The 18764-nt window shown below is 42.9% G+C and overlaps 1 protein-coding gene across 2 annotated transcripts in view; it reads right to left on the reverse strand.

Annotated features, from left to right (window-relative positions):
• Positions 1–3272: 3272 nt before the first annotated feature.
• The window catches only part of LOC139373577 (receptor-type tyrosine-protein phosphatase U-like), a 271750-nt gene continuing 256258 nt past the window's right edge, over positions 3273–18764 (reverse strand). For both annotated transcript variants that reach the window (XM_071114246.1, XM_071114245.1), the window contains 10 exons: positions 13265–13362; positions 12843–12959; positions 12375–12529; positions 12054–12189; positions 11126–11275; positions 9507–9842; positions 7811–7936; positions 5688–5845; positions 3866–4001; positions 3273–3552 (listed from right to left, as the gene is read on the reverse strand). In XM_071114246.1, coding sequence (XP_070970347.1) covers positions 3472–3552; positions 3866–4001; positions 5688–5845; positions 7811–7936; positions 9507–9842; positions 11126–11275; positions 12054–12189; positions 12375–12529; positions 12843–12959; positions 13265–13362 — 1493 coding nt within the window. In that variant the 3' untranslated portion in view covers positions 3273–3471. The remainder of the gene's footprint in view (positions 3553–3865; positions 4002–5687; positions 5846–7810; positions 7937–9506; positions 9843–11125; positions 11276–12053; positions 12190–12374; positions 12530–12842; positions 12960–13264; positions 13363–18764) is intronic.

The raw sequence follows: 18764 nt of genomic DNA on the forward strand, positions 1-18764 counted from the left end.
GTTCTGCCCCTGAACAGGCAGTTAACCCACTGTTCCTAGGCTGTCATTGAAAATAATAATTTGTTCTTAACTGACTTGCCTAGTTAAATAAAGGTGAAAAAACATTAGGCTGCTCTTGACCCATTTGCATATGGGCAGTTTGCATCATGGCTGGATAGATAGACTGCATTTCTGCTGTCAAGATTCATGCCATAACCAATTGTGTTACTGCTAAAACCAGCTTTTTGTTGGTCTTAAATATCCCTATCAGAACTGTCTGAAATTAACACTTTGGATCATGTTTTTAAGAACACACCTCAAGCGAGTTGATATAAGACAGGTAAATTGCTTTAGGGCTGGAAAATTCCAGTCCGCCAGTTTCTGCATGACGAAATTGCAAACTAACATGCGTCTGACACTAGCGCTGCCTTAACGCCAGCCGAAAATAGAGACCTAACATGCTGACCAGACAAGTCGCGTGCGCGAGCATCGCCAAAATAAATTTTGAAATCCATGTTATTCAATTTTTGCATCCACACTGCTCACGCACGTCAACGAGCGTCTGCGTTGCCAAGGGCTGAAATCAGTTCTATTTCTGATGCAGATCTTGCTGAAAGTCCTGCCTCTCCCATCTCCTCATTGGTTTAAAGAAGCAGGTACCCACGTGCCATCTCCTCATTGGTTATACCCATGTGGGTTATTGAAAGACGTACTTTGTTGCCGGTTGTAGTGGTAATACTATGAAGGTTTAGATGCCAATCACCATATAAGTTCAAAGATGAAAAAGCCTGGAAGGAGGACAGATGACTAGAAACGATTCGGTTGACCGTTTTATGTGTGGATTAATTGTCGGAGAAGAGGACCTTGTGCATTTCAGGTAAAATAACAACTCAGTGTTTATATCCCAGGACAAATTAGCTAGCAACAGCAAGCTAGCTAGCTAAATTGCCATACATGTTTAATCATGCTTTTCGACCTGTTTAGGTTCCGTGTAAGGCAGAGGTCAATGGACAGACAAGGCAGAGGTTGATGGACAGACTGAAGATAGAGGGGTGAGATGTTCCATCGTAAAGACTTATCAGGACCTTATAAAAATGAAATGAAATGAAATGCAACCAATGTTCTTGTTGGACCTCTCTATGATGTATGAGTTGGTGAGGTACGGTGGGCTACCTGTCGCTCGATCTGCCCTGTCTCTCTCTCTCTATTTGGGGTGGGATGGTGTGTAGACTGGATCAATAGATTCATCAGGCTCCTTCAATTAGAGCTCTGTAGCAGAACCAGCTAGTCAGTCTGGTTACATGATAACACCAGACCATTAACAACGCTACACTTCATTAAATGATAAGGGTAAATTAAACTACAGGTCAAGAGGAAAGACTAGGGTTCTTGTTTAACAAGCACATTGTAAAAGTGTGTGTGTGTGTGTGTGTTACAAGATGCTTCCTGCAAGAAAGTGATAGCCAAAGATAATTGAAGTGCATGAAAGGGTGAGGCTAAAATCACATAAAAACTAAATGCATTGCTTAGTCTGTTATTCCAAGTGTCAAAAAAAAATAATTAAACCTAGAAAGAGCATGAATCATATGATATTACCAACATCATAATATTTTATTTATTTTCATTTATACACAATTATAAAATAAAACATTGAATGAATAAATACAAATGCAAAAAGCAACTAATTTCGGCAAACTGACCACATTTGTTCCCACAGCTAGAGACAAATCATGTCATTTTTTTTGTTACATTACTCTCTCTGGGGTTCTCGCATAGGGTTGCAAAATTAGGTAACTTCCCTGAACGTCCCAGGTTTCCTGCAATCCCAGTAGTAAGATTCCAAGTCATAAGTTTCGCAGTTGGAAGATTCCCTTCTTGCTTATTTCATTTCAGGACAAATCTGGGTATTTTGGAAAGCTACAGTAATTTTGCAACCCCAGTCTCTGGTAGCAGTGGGGACGGTCCCCTGAAGCAGACTGGGTCACAAACTGCAATGGAAACACTAACAACTGACTGGCATGCAGGTGCTCAAGTGGTCCTCATTTATAGAAGACAAATCTCATTACAAATATGGAGTAATATCTCACCAGAAATTACATAAGTACTATGTCAAATTGGGTGACATAAACCTAGAATGTAATTTATAGCAGACATATCTCATTACAAATATGGAGTAATATCTCACCAGAAATGACATAAGTACTATGTCAAATTGGGTGACATAAACCTAGAATGTAATTTATAGCAGACATATCTCATTACAAATATGGAGTAATATGTCACCAGAAATTACATAAAAGTAATTGGGTGGCATACCATTACAATGGTTAAACGTCACTATTTTGACATTGTTCTAATGAGACCATGTTGTTCATAGACAAAATAGAATGAATTGGCACAGAGTTAAGACAACAAACATCTAGAAACATCTGGAAAACAATCTATTTACACATACAATAAATAATAAACCAGATAGGTCCTTTCTGTACAGTAGGACCATAGAATCGATGCACCCAACATCATTTCAGTGTCATTTTCTTTGTAAACTTCTTCTCTGCTGATGGAGAAATAGCCATTCCAGCCTCACCAGAGAAAACACCAGTGTACAGTAACAACATTGGATGTTCACCAACAGTAGATCATTGCATCATTTACAAGATCATTATACGTATTACAAAACAAACACACAAAATCACCTAATAGTTGACATATTTTATCAGCTGCAGTTGTGGCATCATTGTCTTGTTGTTATACTTCAGCTTTTATGTTTTTCGATGTTGTTGTTATTGTTGTCATTGACATAATAAAATAAGGCAGGAAGTTGCGGAGACCTTTGAGTATACCACCAGTGGTCAGGTGACCAGAAATACGTCCAATGAGAAGAGGACGATCCTGCCCATTTCCTTGTCCTCTTCCTTGTATTTGGCAGATAGTATGTGGCACCGAACAGAAGAGCAACTTACAGATGGGATAAGAATGCAGGGGAAAGGAAAAGAGTACATTATACGACAGGTAGAAAGTAGAAGGTAGAAGCATGTCCCATCATCTCTCTCTGTCTCCCTCTCTTTCGCTCTCATAGTTTTTTGTCCATGTCCATTATGGCAGCAGATACACTGATGCACCCAGACCTGGGGGGGAAGAGACGAGAGGGAAGCAGAGCAGGAACTTGGCTAGACCCAGGCTGTAGACCCAAGGGAAAACCCAGGACGGAGTGGTGTGGACCAGGCCGGACTCAGGCAGCGGACTGAGTCCCAGGCCTCTATCCCTACACTCCTTCTAGGGTTGAGAAGGTCTGACAAATCTGTGCTAGATGTAGAAGTGTAGAGAGAGAAGCAGAGCAGTGTGGACTCAGGCCCAGGTCCAGGCCCAGGCTGTGGACTCAGGCTAGGACCAGGCTGGGAAGCCCAGGTAATGTGGACCCAGGCTGAGATCCAGGCTAGGCCCAGGACTCCACTCCATCTCCCCTGAGCCTGAGCTGATCTGGGATCAGTGTTATCTCACTTCTATCTCACTCAGGCAGTCCAAGGCGTCCAGGTACTCCAAGGCCAGGTCATAGCAGAACCGGTACTGCTCCTGAAAACAACACAGGTGTCAACATTCCTCCACATGCTGGGTTTCTGTACAGCACTTTGAGATATCAGCTGATGTAAGAAGGGCTACATAAATACATTTGATTTGATTTGATACCTGGATACTTTGCTATAGATTAAAGCTTGAATTCAATCGATCAGCGATCTGTATTTGAGTGTGTAAATATTGTAAACCACTGCAAGTTTGACTGAACTGAGCCTTAAGACATGTAAACTCCTGTCCACCGTATTAGATCGCCTTACCAAAATAGGTTCTAAAAAGGGCCTTCCCTGGTTAAATCAAGGTTATTACTTGCCATGGTCTCCACCATGTTGGGTTTGGAGTTGCGTAGCGTCTTGGCAGCGTAGAAGACATCCACCAGGCTGTGATGACGGATCATCTCTAGCAGCATGGTACAAGCACAGAACGTACCACTCCTACCACCACCGTTACTGTTACACACACAGGGAGAAACACAGTACGTGGGTCAGTGCCCATGAATCATTATGTATACACTTTCTGACCACTGAGAGAGTAGCCTGTGTTGTGAAATGTGTCAGAATAAGTCAGATTGCAAAACCGGGGTATATGGTGCAGAAACAGGTACAGACACAGACACAGACACATGCCCACAGAGAGATAAATATAGCGAAACAAACAGACACATACAGAGAGACAGTAACTGACACTACATCAGTGCAAGTCACATCCCTAGGATACAGGGCAGAGACGGAGGCTGAAGGTGTTACAGGGAAAGCCATAAAGTGAAATGTCACAGCTCAGTCAGGCTAGGATCAAGGTGGCTGTCAGAAAAACAGCAATGCGGAGAACTTTGAAGACTTGCAGACTGGCATCTGAGGAATGTTCTCATTAAACCCATAAACGTGGAAGTACATCTAATACAGGGCTGCGTCTCAAATGGAGCCCTATTCCCTATGGGAGTGCACTACTTTTGACCAGGCCCCATAGAGCTCTGGTCCAAAATAGTGCACTATATGTGGCACAGGGTGCCATTTGGGACACATGCTTTGCATGTGGACCCCAGAGCCCAATCCAGGCTGGATAGATATGTAGTGTAGCTGAAGTTTAGGAGAGGCTGGGGAACTAGAGCCTTTTTTTACAGTAATTATGAAAACTGTTCTGGTAAATAGGAGTGTAGTAGTGAACACTTGGGGGTTGGCGTTTTATCCTGCCTCATTTAACACTACACACAGGCAGGCTAAGTGCTTTAAGTAGGGAGTATTAGTTCAAAAACATGTGCTTTTGATGGTTGTTAAACTAGCAAGTGGGACCGGAACCAACATAATAACTCAATCTACTGAAGCAAGGCGTGAGCTCTGATTATCATTTTTCTCAATCTCGTACAAGCAATGTTTGGATCTGTGTTGAAAAGTATCTATACTGTAGCAGAACAGCAATGATCAAATAAACATAGAGGACTTCTGATCATTTTCTTACCTTAGCACATGCTGTTCTGATTGGTTACAATTATGATTTGTTACAATATTACAGACATGCAGAGACACGGAGAATGAAGTTGGGTTACTTCTGATTAACTTTGGGTTACTCATTAGCCGTGTTGGGGTCGTTACTCAACAACAAAAAAAGTCATATATACGCTATTAACTGTTACTTCTTTCAACAATAACAAATTAATTTACTTATTACTCCCTGAGAAAAATAAATAGTTACATTACTCGTTATAATCCTTTGGCGTTACACCCCAAAACGTTGCGCATCCTCACTCAAAGTAAACTGTCATCAGTCTGAAAGAGAGGGATTCTTACGTAGGTAACAGTCTGTAATATTATTATGCGCATTTTACTAGGAATAATATTTGATTGGGAGATTTAAAAGACTTGGTTGCGTCTTTTTGCAAGCAATCGTGTTCTTTTGATGAATCTACTAGCAATTTTGAAGGTATACTTTAGTTTTTCTGACTGTGCTTGTGTTTTGAAAAGGCCACTACATTTTGAAAACGTACTTACTGTTCTGTAAAAAGCCACAGAGTTCTATGTCTTGCAAACTCTATTTTGAAAATGTACAACATTGTTCCAAAAAAAATGCTTGTACGCGATTATCCCACAAGATGGATGCTTGATGATTGATGAGCAAAATGGTGGACAGTGGTAACTCACAGACAGTGGACGATGGTACGTCCCTCTCCACACTCCCTCTGCCAGTTGTGGACCTGGGCCAGGAGGCTGAGGAAAGCCTTCTTAGAGTCTGGGACGTCACGGTATGGAGACCAGCGCAGGAACTGGAAATGACGAACCACCAGCTGACCTTCCTGGAGCTGGGGGGAGAGAGCGAGAGAGAGCGAGAGCGAGAGCGAGAGCGAGAGCGAGAGAGAGAGAGAGAGAGAGAGAGAGAGAGAGAGAGAGAGAGAGAGAGAGAGAGAGAGAGAGAGAGAGAGAGAGAGACAGAGAGAGAGAGACAGACAGAGAGAGACAGACAGAGAGAGAGAGAGACAGAGACAGAGACAGAGACAGAGAGAGAAAGGAGAGAAACGGACAATGCTAATATTGTGTTGTAGACATGTATGGCATCCTATAATGGACATCTCTAACCCAGAAGGAAACTGGTAGAAATGGCAAAGACCTGCCACCATTCCCCTTGGGGACAAGGCTTAAAATCACACACAGAAGAAGGTATAAGGATAATCGAGTTACTAATGGAAAACTGCAGTACCCCGATCGGCCTTCAACTTGAATTATTCAATGAGATGGGGCAGCACTGAGCTAGCCTGCAACATCACTTCCTGGAGTTGCTCAAACTGCAAATGTTATGTCTCCATGAGACACAATTTTAACTGACTTAATTTGGCTTCAATGAGCTATTGAGTCTTCACATAGGAATACATGGTGTCACGTGATTGATTGCATTGTCCATTCACATCTACAGTCATTGACTTGTACAAAGTGTATTAATACCATTTGTGAATTTGAAATGTGTTTTTTGCATATCCCAACTCCCTCTGAGACACCATGGGAGAGTGAGTTCACGGCCAGGGTCAGCCATTATCAACAGCAACCCTGCAGAAATTCTGGTTACGTGCCTTGCTCAAGGGCACATTCGAACTAGCAACCTTTCGGTTACTTGCCCAACACGCTAACAGCAAGGCTACCTGCTGCCCATAGATTCAATGTTCTACTGTGAGATGGAAACATTGCTGGGAAAGTGTATACCATCCTCCCTCCCTGTTCCTGTTGCTGGACAGATCTGATTGGTAGGATCAGTGGGATCCTGTGAAGAGGCAGTAGGGATCGTTTCTGAGAGTTGCCTTCCCCTCCTCCCTCCTCCATGGGGAGACTGGGGGTGACACTGAGGGAGACTGAGGGTGACACTGAGGGGGACAGGGCTCTGTCGGGGTGACAGAGGGCTGACAGGAGGGTGCGGCGGGCAGATGAGGGGAGGTGCTAGGGGGAGGCAAGGAGAGATACTAGGGACGCTATACCTGACAGGTGGTTAGAAGGGAGAGGTTGGGAGAGCAAGGCAGGGAGACTAGCTGACAGGGGGGTGAGGAGGGGGAGGTAGGGAGACTAGCTGACAAGAAGAGTTGTTTTGCTGGAGGCTAATAGAGGAACACCTGGGTGGTGAAAGGTGGATGAGCTCAGAGAGAGGTGTTGGGAAGTGCCTGGGAGACTAAGCTAGTCACAATCACAAAGACAACATGCAGTCAACGGCTAGGAGGGAGGCACATCGCTATAGGATACAGCACACACAGACATAGACACACACACGCATACATACAGTACAGACATACATACAGACCACAACGCACCATTTACAATGATTTAACAGGCATTGAAAAGACTGACAATTTGATCATTTCATCATTACGCTGTCAAAAATACACTTTAGGTCATTGACAATAATTGTGAAGTGTATGGTGACTAATACATGCCTCATCTCACATATTCAGTAGACCGACTACGAATATAAAAGGGGCCATTAGGCTTTCTACTGAATACGCATGAAGAGACAGTGGGAAAATATGTTTTAAGAACTTGACAAAATTAAAGAGATATGACTAAACTGTCAGACTTGAGTGATGGAACCAGCAGACTGATATAATTTCAAAACTTGACTTTATTCTAACTTTATTATTTGACACGGACAATGCAATATTAATCAACATTTCTTTCCATGAGGCAGATTTAGTCAGCCGTTTAATTTTCAACTGTAGTCCCTTAACTTATCAGAGCACAAAAATGGACTTAGACAGCCAGTCTATCATTGACCACGACCAAAGACCTACCCGCATGATGTTCTGAACCCGGAACAGACGAATGATGACGTCATCGTCAGCCGTCATGGACAGGAGCTCAACTGTCATTGGTCCAAACTGCTGCAGCCCAGGCTCTGGCCAGTACTTTAGACACGGCTGAGAGGAGGACCGAGGAAGAGAGAGCCAGAGAGATAGAGAGGGGGGGAGGGGGAAAGAGGAAGATAACAAGTGATTAGCGAACTATGGAGGCGGAGGAGTGAAATCAAATTATTATGTCACAGAGCAGGATGGCAGAAGTCAATAACAAGACGCCTGAGGATCGACAGGACAGACACTTAGCCAGATCCACAATTATCCAATTATCCAACACATAGTAGCAGTGTTAACTGAATGAGCAGAAAACACTGTCATTACTGAGAACTCTGAGTACAATCAATCACATAGCATAACACACACACACACACCACACAGTTTTACAGCGTTTCACAGCATTTGAATAATTCATCACTCTAAATTATTAACATCAGCCCATTATAAATGAATGCAGTGTGGTCAGGGGGTAACCTCGGCAGTGCCTAGGAGAAATACACATGGAGTCAATCAGGGATTGGTGCACATTGCACACAGACCGGGCCAAGGTCTTCAGTCAATGCAGGTCGCAGCTGCTTCAAAGACTCATTAGCCGAAGGGAGGAACGGAGGGATGGAGACACTGGGGAGTGTAGTGTTAAATTCATAACAGTGTTAGCTGTGACAGTGAGGGGGCTGGAGAGAGGAGCAAGAAGGGAGGGATAGAGGGAGGGAGGGAGACACAGGGGAGTGCAGTGTTAACATGCTAACAGTGTTAGCTGTGACAGGAAGGGGAGGGAAAGGGGAGGTAGGGGGGGGGGGGGGGCAGGGGAGGAACAAGGTAGCTATAATGTCCACTCACGTTGACAGAGAGTTATTAACGAGGTGACAGGGGGGCAGAGGGAGAGATAAATATTTATACACAGAGACAGGTAGCACAGATGACGAGGGTACACTGTTAATCTACTGGTAGAGAGAGAAATGGAGGGAGTGGGGGATGGAAAGAGAGAGGGGAGGAAAAAAGACAGCAAGAAGGATAGTATGGCAGAGACGATACAGGGAGGGGGAACAAGAGACAAGAGAGAGAAGAAGAGAAGAGTAAGGAGAAAGAAAGAAAGAGAGTGAAAGGTGAAAAAGCATCAAGGAAGGAGAGGAAGAGAGTGAAGGAGAAAGAGCGAGAGGGAATGAGGGAAGGAGTGAGCGTAGACCAGATAGAGACAGCCAGTTCTAGATGAGAGCCATGGTGTAAACATTGGTCAGGCCACAGTTACAGGTGAAAGATAAGAAGACCACAGACAAAGCCACACATGAGCAAGCACACGGGCGAGTACAGAATAATAAGAAATCTAATCAAATGTTATTTATTTGTCACATGCTTCGTAAACAACAGGTGTAGACTAACAGTGAAATGCTTATGGACATGGTAATGCCCTGACAAGCAGGCAAAATATGTATCAACTATTAATTAATCTACACAAAGGCAATAAGTCATCTTGCTATTACATGGGATTAGTCAGAGTACAGCTTTGACCAATCGAGTATGAGGATGAGATATTTGATCAGTACCTGATAGCCACGGGGCTCAGTCAGTCAGTCAGTCAGTCAGTCAGTATCATCAATTAATTCCCCTCTTCCTTCCTCCATCCTCTCCCCCTCACCTCCCCTCTTCTCACCCAGGCAGAGTTGGACTGGTTGATCTGGTTGAGCATCACCACTGAGGTACATCCATAGTCATAGACCAGCCTCCAGAAGTCTGCCGTGGTTCCCGGTAACGGGTGAGGTGTGACCACGAAGGCGGCGGGCCGGTGGAAGCTGTCAGTGAGAGCGGCGTTGATGTAGTTGTTGCCCTCGGCAATGCCCTCAGTGGTGACCAGGAAGGCCAGGGCGCGGTCGGGGGGCAGGACGTCCATGCTACGGTTCTTCTCGCGGTTCCTCGGCAACAGGGATACGCTGCACTCCTCCACGTCCAGGTGAGGGGTCACAGAGTTCAATGTCTGGAGGAGGGGGTGGAGAGAGATAAAGAAGGAGAGAGAGGGTGAGATGGAGTGGTACAGACAGGGTCGAAGAGGATGATGGAGAATAAGAGATGTGGGAATGTGACAGAAATTTTGGAGAGAGGGAAGAGACAAATTGAGAAGAGTGCATGGGTGTTTGTTAGACAGAGACAGTGAGAGACAGAGATAGAGGAACAGAGGCAGACACAGGAAGATAAACAGAGACAGAGAGCGAGGGTGTGAGAGAGAGAGAGACAAAGAGAGGGAGAGAGATAGAGCGAGACGAGGGAAAAGAGAAAGAGGACAAGGGCATTGAAAATGTACTCAGCTCAAACTGTCTAACTGTCAATATTTGACAACCGCAAATATTTCACTGTCTAATCATCATCCGGCTGAAACATTAAAACGCATTTAGCATCAGTCAAAAAACCATGAAGAGGCTTAATGGATAAAAACACATTTAATCGCAAACCACATACATTATGTATAAGCACATTGAGGTTAGAGAAATAAAATTGGAAGGGAAATTAAACTGATTATTTAACTTGCTGTGTATTGTGTTGAATTATAACTCCCTGTTGCATTTGACAGTATGAATGGTGCATTATAATTATGACTAACTTACATTGCATCAGGATTACATCTTGGAGATATGCGTTTAAATTATTATCAGAACCTTTGTCCAAAATGGCTCCCTATTCCCTATTTAGTGCACTTCTTTTGGCCAGGGCCAAGAGGACTCTAGTCAAAAGTAGTGCATTAGACAGGGAATAGGGTGCTATTTGGGATTCACTCTAAATGTCTGATTTCAGTGAAGATATTTCATTCGACTATAATAACCATCATGAATGTATTTAATAGCTCGGTCTGAAAGAGATAAGTAGCTGTAATTATGCATGGTGAAGGTCACTAATGATTTGTGTCAATAAAATGGAAGAAAAGGATGGGCCAACTAGTCAGATGAACTGAGATCATCCCATACAGAAATGTGACTTTAATTTACAATCTCAGACTGCTGCAATAGACCATGCATTCAGCTAAGGACATGGTACTTACTGTATTGTGCCATGACTAGTGGTTTGGTGAGAGTTAGTAGATCTAAGTTTGCACAATTAATGCTAGTACAATAAAGATTTCCACGGTTACAATAAACATCAACCTCAACCATTTTTTCTTTACAAAACATATTGAGGGCATCGAGACGTAATGGGAAAGATTTCCGGTTGAAATCTAGTCAGATAGTTTCTGGTTGCTAAAACAATGTTTACAAAACGTAGTCTAACCTGGAACTCCTCTCGTAGCTGGGAGGTGTTGCTCTGTGAGTCAACCCTCAGCATCTCCTTATAGGTCAGAGCAAACTCAAGAACAGGTATAGCTGTCTCTCCACACAAACAGGCCTCCAGAATGGCATCGTGGATGAACACATACTGCTCCTGAGAGAGAGAGAGAGAGAGAGAGAGAGAGAGAGAGAGAGAGAGAGAGAGAGAGAGGAAGCGAGGGAAGGATGGAGGTAGAAAGAGAGCGACAGACAAGACAGTGAGATTGAGAAACTAACAAGAAACGTCTAATATCTTGTTTTGATAATAGGACCATAATTGCTAGCGGTTTGGAGGGAAGTGTAACATTGGGATTTGATTACTGTTGTTAATGTCAATTAATTGTTAAAATGTCAACATTCACCACATCACCATGCCCACAAACAAATGTTGTTTTGCTAACCGCTAATAATAGTAAAAAAATAGGAAAGGAGAGGGCGTTAGAACATACATAAAAAGAGCCAAAAGCCCAAACGCCCAACCCATGCTATATAGCCTACCTAAATAGCAGTCTATTCAATGCAATTTGTTTGTACATTTCATTTGACATCTTGGAGTACAAAGAATCTCAGTGACCTAAATTTAAAAGCATTAATGAGGATACATATTTTATTTGATCACATCTCTCCCCAGGTTACATCATAAACTATCTCATTTCCTGATGGATTCCTGGTTGATATAATACCATTATATAGTATACCATATACAGCGGAGGAGGTCAGCCCTCCTCCTCTGGGGCTATGTTTATGCAGGCGTTTGCTTCAACCCCTGTGCTAACATACCTGAAACTAATCAGATAATACATGTGTTAGATTAGGATTGGAGGGAAAACCTGCTAGAGAGTGGCTCTCTAGGGAAGGATTGGGCATACCTGATATATAGAATATATTCTTACCTCTGTCTGTATCATGTTGATGCGTCTGGAGCAGAGGGTCTTGACACAGTTGTAGATGTCCACCACTCCCTCACACTCTGCCATATCCAGCATGACGTCCAGTACGATGTAGCAGCCTGTTCTGCCTGCTCCCATACTGACACATAGAGGAGAGAGGTCAGGGGTCAATAAGGGGAAGGGGTCAGTACATAAGGTCAGGAGCGAGAGATCTATATAGGCTAAGCTACACCCAAGTCAATAACTATGAAATAAAGAGAGTCTAAGACTTTTTATGCAACACTGCTTCATTCAGACAGGATGTGATGTAAGATGGTCCTTTACCTGCAGTGGACGACCACGGGCCCAGCATCGGGGGGTGTGGAGGCCTTGACCCGGCGTAGGAAGGCCAGCAGGCCTGTGGCGTGGTAGGGAACACCATGCTCTGGCCAGGAGGTGAAGTGGAACTGACATACCTCATGTTTCGCTGGGTAGCCCCTCTAGAGGGGAGAACACAGAGGGTCTAATCAATATCATGATCAATAAACAGACACATAAAGTTGGCACAGTAGGACATGTATTAAGACATCTTTATTTAAACATGAGGAATAACTCCAAGGACCAATTAACATTAAAATGATTAATTATTTGTTAGATATCAATGCCTCTATAAAGGCTGTGTTCTCAATAAACTGCCTGGCTGAAGAAATGGAGTAAACAAAACACTCTCAAATTGGATGTGATCCCAGGAACCAATGCATTTTCAAATTATGTATAATTTGTTAGACAGAAGGACTTTGACTATTCGCTCACCCGCTCCATAGAAAAGGTGCGGACGGTGTACTCGGCCAGTGTTTCCGTCTTCAGCAGTGTGATCTTGATGTCTCCATAGAGTTCACTGTCCTCGGGCCAATACTTACAGCACTTCATCTGAACACACACAACACACAGAACATTTGGACCTTATATCAGGGTCTACAGTCGGTTACACTTTAAAGCAACATTCAAGAGCAAAATCAATACAATACAGTAGCCCATGACATTCTTCTAACCTTCCTGTTTTCAGTGAGAAAAGGTGGACGACTTCATGGATGTGAACTGGTTGTCATTTCAACCAGTTTTGCTCACTGGGTTGTAGACTTATAATACATAGCTATTTTATTTCACTGGCAGTTCTTCTATAGGCCTATGTAAAGAGTGGGCTTTCAAAAGAACCAAAAGGAAGAGTAACCTACCCTGCCCACCTCCACCAGTTTAGTGATCATGACAATACTGAAGCAATTCTCCTGCCACACCATCCTCCAGAAGTCATAGATCATCTCCTGCTTGGGACCTGGGGGGGAGGAGAGGAGGACGAGGACGAGGAGAGGAGGAGGTGGAGGAGGCAGGAGAGTATGAGGAGGAAGAGGAGAGGACAATGAGTGGAGAAGGGGGAGGAGGATGATGACAGGAGGAAGAGGGAAGACAAAAGGAGGTGGAGGGGGGTAGAGGAGGATGAGGACAGGACAAGGAGAGGAGGGGAGGAGGTGGATGAGGAGGAGGAAGGTGGAGGAGGACGAGGACAGGACAAGAAGAGAAGAGAGAGGAGGTGGAGGAGGAGGAGGAAGGTGGAGGAGGACGAGGACAGGACAAGAAGAGAAGGGAGAGGAGGAAGACGAGGACAAGAAGAGAAGGGAGAGGAGGTGGAGTAGGAGGAAGGTGAGGGGGAGGTGGAGTATAAAAGCAGGGATAGAGGGAGGAGAAATAGGATCAGAAGTCAGGATAAATAGTAGCAATAACCATCAGGGTCGGGTCTGTAGAATCCATGCCAGAGACAAGAGTAACAGTATAATTTAATGAACCATGGCTCTCCAACCCTCTCGTTCCCCTCTCTGCTCTCCTAGCATCTGCTGGAACACTGTCATTTCAATACACCCACAAATTCACAGCTGTTGTGCAAACAATAAACGTCATCAACATCGAATTTTTCCATTGAGGCTCAACTCAATCACACAAATCTCAGAAATCTCATTCCCACTAGACATGATAGCAGTTTCATTGATTTCATTATACTGTGAGTTTGATTATATCACACACCTCTATGTCATACCCCTGGTAGAATAATATGAGGGTGAACAAATACCATGGCTTTTTTTTTAATGAATAATAAAAGTTCAAAATTTGCTTTATGAGTAGTTTGTGGGTCTTTCTCCATTCTGACTGTTTTACACTGTTCAATTCAACCCAAAATATGTTTCTGCATTTCCTGCACTCATTTGAGATAAATTCCATTCTGCAGCATAGGGTTGCATGATATAGACTAATAATCTAGGCCTTATATTTAACCAAAAATCGCATTTGTGATTTGACTTGCGATTTAGATCAAAACACTTCGGTGAACTGTTGGAATCATGGAAATAGAATGATTATTCTAATTCTATAGTTAGAATATATTAGTGGGCACTTGAACGCAGTGTTGAAAATGAGTTATTGTGAAAAGGAGTTATTGTGACACTGAAGGAACCAAAGTGTTGATAAGTGTTTCTTAGGGGACCCTATAATCTTTGGCTACATTTAATGTTCTCTTAGCTTCTTCATGTAGCGAACATATTCATGCTTCACATATTCCTCATTGATTTAGAAGATACTGTTGCACAAACAACATACTGATTTAGGTCTACACCATCACTGGTATTATCAGGCTGTATAGCTAGTTACGTTTGCTCTTACTCAGTACATTTATTAGCTAGCTAGCCAGCTAACTAGCAATTGGCATTAGCGGCTAAGATGATTTAGGCTCAACTTGCGAAGAAAAGACAAACTAGCCATTTCCAGATGTAAGAAACACAAACTAATAATGTAATTATAGAACACTAGTGGATTTATATTAAGAATTACTTATTACTCATCTCATATGTACATACAGAATTGTATACCATCTATTGTATCTTGCCTATGCCGCTCTGCCATTGCTCATCCATATATTTCTATGTAGATATATTCTTACTCCATTACTTCACTTATATTTTTTTGTGTATTATGTAGTTGCTGTGGAATTGTTAGATTACATGTTAGATATTGCTGCATAGTCGGAACTAGAAGCACAAGCATTTCGCTACACTCGCAATAACATCTGCTAACCATGTGCATGTGACCAATACAATTTGATTTGATTTGAGAAGGAAAGTGAAAACAGCATCGTTGTCATCAACATTGTTGCATGTGCTGCATTGACCATGCAGACTGAACGCAAGTGTCTCGTGATCAAGGAACAACAAATGCACTCTTTGAGTGACAGGGGGCGGAGCTAGGTCTGTGTGGAAAGTGGCACAGAGAGAGAGAGCAGAGAGAGATGACTCAAGTAGCGGAGTAGACTGTAAAAATGGACGTTACACACGGCGTATCACATATAACAAACCAAACATTCAAATACAGTTATAGAAGGTAAAGTAAAAACCCAACCCGGTTGGTATACCGCCCAGCCCTACTCTGAACCCACAGTGCATTCATTCAATATGTTTCCAGAGGCTGCTGTAGTTAGCATAGAAACCCAAGGGGGTTGTTGTTTCTGCAGTTTATTTCACAGTTTGTCTTAACATTAGAACAGTGTGATAGCTGCTGATGTAGCCCCAGGGCAGACCCTGCATCCTACAAGGCTCTGTTGTGAAGGCTGTTGGAGACAACAGGGAGAAGAGAGGAGAGGAAAACCTTGGCTGTCTTTGAGAACAGGGGTGTTAAGGGCACAGACTAACTGTCAGGGATGAGTTTTGTTCCCCCTGCCACTAGCAGTGGTTGAGTGCAGTGTTCCTACATTAACAGTAGATCGATCCTACTTGAGATGCCTAGCACCAATCACCCACCTGGAGTCTCTGTATTATTAATATGACAACATTTTGTTCCATTTTCAGAAGCACTCCTCACTGAGGGCCAGAGGGGCAGAAGGCCAAAAGGGCCAGACGGCCAAGGCTGCCATAGGAGTGACAGATATGGGTGGGTCCTCCCAAGGCAAATCTATATGCTCAGCGTAATGTTGCTGTGCGGACACAGAAACTCTCCTCCACTGCCTCCAACATCTCATCCTTGGACACCAGTTTCGCTCCAGGCACCTGCCTAGTGCCAAAACACAAGTATACATATATACACACGGTGTTAGATCAACCTTCAATCTCATCTGGCCCGCTGGCTTTTTTACCATGAATTCTAAAATGTATTCAGTCTGCCTCAGTTACAGAGCTACATTGGCCAGTGGCTATGTAATATAATATGTATGCTTAAGCGTGTGTATACTGTAGAAGTGTGTGTGTGTGTGTGTGTGTGTGTGTATACTGTAGAAGTGTGTGTGTGTGTGTGTGTGAGGGAGAGAGAGAGAGAGAGAGAGGGAAATAGGGAACTAGGGAGAGCATGAAAGAGAGAAAGAGAGGAGAGAGAGGGAGAGATGGTGAGAGAAAGAGAGGTTTTAGAAGTAATCTGAAAATGTCCTTGTGGGAATTGGGACCAAAAAGATAGAGGGAAAGACACATACTAAACTAAGATCAGAGCTAAGAAAGAATCACGTTTATACATGTGTGTTGGTGTGTGTATGTGTGTGCGTGTGCATGTGCGTGTGCGTGTGTGCGTGTGTGCGTATGACGGGGTGTTTGGGGAATCCATGTTCTAGTTCCAGACTTCAGGGAGAAGGAGAACTATCCACAGACTGGGGGGAGGAGAGACAGAGAGAGATACAGCTACTGTGCTGTAACAGAATAAGTAGGCCTATATACAGCTACATGTGACTAACTGTAGAGAAAAGTGGGGTTCAGGTTGTAGAAAAATCTACCCAGACACAGGTCATGATGTCATGACAAGCCAGTGAGTGTGTGAGTGTGAGACAGATGAGAGAGAGAAGAGAGAGAGAGATTAGGGTTGCCTGAAGGAGTCTAGCTGATGCCTGAAGGAGTCTAGCTCTTCAGGACAAGGGTTGGACATCCCTGACATCCCCCTTTTTTAAGTGCCTTTGGAAAGTACTCAGGCCCCTTGACTTTTTCCACATTTTGTTACATTACAGCCTTATTCTAAAATGGATTGAATAAAAAATCCTCAGCAATCTACACACAATACCACATAATAACAAAGCGAAATGTTTGCATATGTATTAAAAATAAATAACAGAAAAAAACGTATTTACATAAGTATTCAGACCCTTTGCTAAAAATCAAAATTGAGCTCAGGTGCAACCTGTTTCCATTGATCATCCTTGAGATGTTTCTACAACTTGATTGGAGTCCACCTGTGGTAAATTCAATTGAGTGTACATGATTTGCTAATGCACACACCAGTCTATATAAGGTCCCACAATTGACAGTGAATGTCAGAGCAAAAACCAAGCAGCATTGTCTGCAGCATTGAGGGCCCCCAAGAACACAGTGGCCTCCACCATTCTTAACTTCTTTGGGGTAGGGGGCAGTATGTTCATGTCCGGATGAAAAGCATGCCCGGAGTAAACGGCCTGCTACAAAGCCATAAAAGCTAGAATATGCATATTATTTGGATAGAAAACACTCTGAAGTTTCTAAAACTGTTTGAATGATGTCTGTGAGTATAACAGAACTCATATAGCATATAGCAAAAACCTGAGAAAAAAATCCAAACAGGAAGTGGGAAATCTGAGGTCGGTCGATTTTCAACTCAGCTCCTATTGAAGGTATAGTGGGATATTGGTAATGTTCACTTCTCAAGGCTTCCACTAGAACAAATCAAACATTTATGGTGGAACTGGGATTCCTGGGAGTGCATTCTGATGAAGATCATCAAAGGTAAGTGAATATTTAAAACGCTATTTCTGAGTAATGTTGACTACCCAATATCCTTTTGGCTGCTTTGTTGTCTAAAGGCTATACTCAGATTATTGCATGGTTTGCTTTCTCCGTAAGTTTAAAATTTTTCTGACACAGCAGTTGCAGTAAGGAGAAGTTTATCTAAAGTTCCATGTATAATTAATAATAGTCGTATCTTTATCAATGTTTATTATGAGTGTTTCTGTAATTTGATGTGGCCCATGGAACTTTAGATAAACTTCTCTTTAATGCAACCGCTGTGTCAGATTTTTAAAAAACTTTACGGAGAAAGCAATGGTGTAAAATGCTTGAGAAATTTTAATTATGAGATTTTTGTTGTTTTGAATTTGGCGCCCTGCACTTTCACTGGCTGTTGCGGGGGGGTTCCGCTAGTGGAACGGGATTAGCGGAAGATGTTTGACTGGGTTCCATGCTCTAGCTGGGCCATTCAAGGACATTGTCCTGGAGACTTGTCCTGGATACACCTGAGCTCAATTTCGAGTCTCATAGCAAAGGGTCTGAATACTTATGTAAATAAGACATTTCTGTATTTTATTTTAAATACATTTGCAAACATCGCTTTGTCATTATGGGGGTATTGTGTGTAGATTGATGAAAAAAAATGTTTTAATACAATTTAGAATAAGGCAGCAAAGTAACAAAATGTGGAAAAAGTCAAGGGGTCTGAATACTTTCCGAATGCACTGTATGTATGTACAGTCGTGGCCAAAAGTTTTGAGAATGACACAAATATTAATTTCCACAAAGTTTGCTGCTTCAGTGTCTTTAGATTTTTTTGTCAGATGTTACTATGGAATACTGAAGTATAATAACAAGCATTTCATAAGTGTCAAAGGCTTTTATTGACAATTACATGAAGTTGATGCAAAGAGTCAATATTTGCAATATTTGCAGACATCTGCGTTCCGCCTTCGCATGCTGT

Source organism: Oncorhynchus clarkii, chromosome 18, assembly GCF_045791955.1.
Source record: "Oncorhynchus clarkii lewisi isolate Uvic-CL-2024 chromosome 18, UVic_Ocla_1.0, whole genome shotgun sequence".
NCBI classification, from domain to species: Eukaryota; Metazoa; Chordata; class Actinopteri; order Salmoniformes; family Salmonidae; genus Oncorhynchus; species Oncorhynchus clarkii.